The sequence below is a fragment of the Lactuca sativa genome, chromosome 3 (assembly GCF_002870075.4).
Source record: "Lactuca sativa cultivar Salinas chromosome 3, Lsat_Salinas_v11, whole genome shotgun sequence".
Taxonomy (NCBI): Eukaryota; Viridiplantae; Streptophyta; class Magnoliopsida; order Asterales; family Asteraceae; genus Lactuca; species Lactuca sativa.
In genome coordinates this window covers 70670240-70672757 of record NC_056625.2, presented here as the reverse complement: position 1 = coordinate 70672757, position 2518 = coordinate 70670240, and the positions used below count along the sequence as shown (strand labels likewise).

At 38.0% G+C, this 2518-nt stretch overlaps 1 protein-coding gene across 1 annotated transcript; it reads left to right on the top strand.

The window, feature by feature from the left end:
* The first annotated feature begins 246 nt into the window (after positions 1-246).
* On the top strand, positions 247-2010 carry LOC111891137 (probable serine/threonine-protein kinase PBL3). The gene is made up of 4 exons (XM_023887220.3): positions 247-479; positions 556-896; positions 974-1109; positions 1188-2010. Exons 1-4 carry the CDS (start codon positions 416-418, stop codon positions 1889-1891), a joined length of 1245 nt encoding a protein of 414 aa, XP_023742988.1. The 5' UTR covers positions 247-415; the 3' UTR covers positions 1892-2010.
* The last annotated feature ends 508 nt before the right edge of the window (positions 2011-2518 follow it).

Below are 2518 nucleotides of genomic sequence, written 5' to 3'. Positions count from 1 at the left end.
GGACATGATTCTAGATATATCCTGTAAACTGTTTTATTTTGACCCCTTCAATTATAAAAATATATAAAAATGCCTAATTTTACTTGTAACATTCCATTAAATTTACAACTATTTTTTTTTTTGTTTTTAATATAATAAATCATAAGATGCCGAGTCAATTGAAAACGAAGGTTACTTTTCAGAGAGACTGATTTGGTCAATGGCCAAATTTCTCTTCGTCTTCTATATGATTGTCTCTGCTTCGCCCCCTTTTTCACTTTTGATAGCGATATGCTCTTCCTTAAAAGGGCCACCATATGTGAACTCCTAGTTCCTTTTCTCACTAAACCCTTTCTTGACTTCTTATCTCCATCCACTACCTTCATTAAACACCTATCCTAGGTTTCTGATTTCAAATCATTTCCTCATTTCTAATATGGGTAACTGTTTGAAGTCTCCTTCCCCGAAAGTCGACGCCACTCTTAGCTCCCGAACCTCTGGTAATTTCTTTGATTTCAATGGAATTTTATTGTTTTGTGCGCGATTATCAGTTCTAATGGATTGTATCTAAAACAGGGAGCTCGAAAATCAACAGCAAAATCAGTTCATCTTCAGGTCTTTCCAGCATAACAGTTTCAACTTTCAGTGGAGGTAGCAGCATTGATGGTGTTTATACCCCAAAATCCGAAGGTGAAATATTATCGTCTCCGAATGTAAAACCCTTCTCCTTCATGGAGCTAAAGAACGCCACAAGAAACTTCAAAGTCGACAGTCTTCTCGGAGAAGGAGGATTCGGGTACGTTTTCAAAGGTTGGATCGATGAATTCACCCATATCGCTTCAAAACCCGGATCCGGAACTGTCATCGCTGTCAAAAAGCTTAAACCTGAAAGTTTTCAAGGCCATAAAGAATGGCTGGTATGCATAATTTTCCATATTACTCTTTTGATTCATCTCTCTGTTCATCTTCTTCGCTAATTCTCTGTTATTTGCAGACAGAAGTAACCTATCTTGGCCAGCTACACCACCCGAATCTTGTAAAACTCATCGGCTACTGTTCAGAGGGTGAAAACAGGCTCTTGGTTTACGAGTACATGCCAAAAGGAAGCTTGGAGAATCATCTTTTCAGAAGTATATATTCTTAAAGTCTTGCAATTTGCACATAACTCTTCATCTTCTTCCATTAAAACGTTTTCTTTCGATTTACAGGGGGGCCACAACCACTTCCATGGGCAACAAGGCTGAAAGTCGCCATAGGTGCTGCAAAAGGTCTAGCTTTTCTTCACGACGCGAAAGACCAAGTCATATATCGTGATTTCAAAGCTTCAAACATCCTTCTTGATGCGGAATTCAATGCAAAACTTTCCGATTTTGGATTAGCGAAAGCAGGGCCAACGGGAGATAGAACACACGTGTCAACTCAAGTAATGGGTACACATGGATACGCAGCTCCGGAATACATTGCTACAGGTCGATTAACAACAAAGAGTGATGTATACAGTTTTGGGGTTGTTTTGTTAGAGCTATTAACAGGTCGTCGTGCTGTTGACAAGTCAAAGATTGGTGTTGAGCAAGATCTTATTGAATGGACAAAACCGTATCTTGGAGACAAAAGAAGATTGTTTAGGATCATGGACACTGGATTAGAAGGACAATATCCTCAGAAGAGTGTGTACACCGCAGCCATGATTGCTTTACAGTGTCTTAGTATTGAACCCAAAACTAGACCTCGTATGTCTGAAGTTGTAGTAAATCTAGAAGAGCTTCAATCTGCTAAAAATGTTTCAAAAGATAATCATCGAAAGTCATCTAGTCCTGTTGCTCTCAAATCGCCAGCTGGACATCGTAAACGGCGTTCGACACCTTCGGGGTCTCCTTTGCCGACCCCACGAGGGAGTAATAATAGAGTTTGATCATAAGAAATGTGGTTCACTTAAGTTTTGTATGTTGTAGACATAGTGTGTTGAATTAGAATCTTGTTTTGTAAGTTTGTGTATTTGGTAAATAAGCAGAAAAGTTGACGTTTCTCATAGATTTGGAATGTCATATGAAAAGAAGGGAAGTGATTCGTACACAACAGTTTTTTGTCGTACACAACAATTTATGTATTATATAGTTGTACAGTATAACATTTTAAAGCACCAATTGTTGTGTATGGAGAAAAAGTGTTGTGTATAAATCATCTAAAAACTCAAAGAATTTGTGAGGTTGTATCATGTCACAAAGGAAGTGTAAATCTATCTCTAGATGTTTGTTATGATGATGAGATACTAGATTCATAGCAAGATAAGTGGCCCCAAATTAGCACACCATAATGTGGACAAACAAATGAGCTACAAAGAAAGATTAGTAACCAAAAATGTAGTCCAATGCAACTTAGAAGTAGTAGTAACTAATGCTCGGTAGTTGGTCTCTATACTAGATCAAGATTATAATAATATGATGTTTCGTGGAAGTTGGACCCCAAACTAACGAGAGTGGGTCATGAAACGCACAATGATCACAAGTGGACCTTAGTTCCTAAACACAATCTTTAGTTT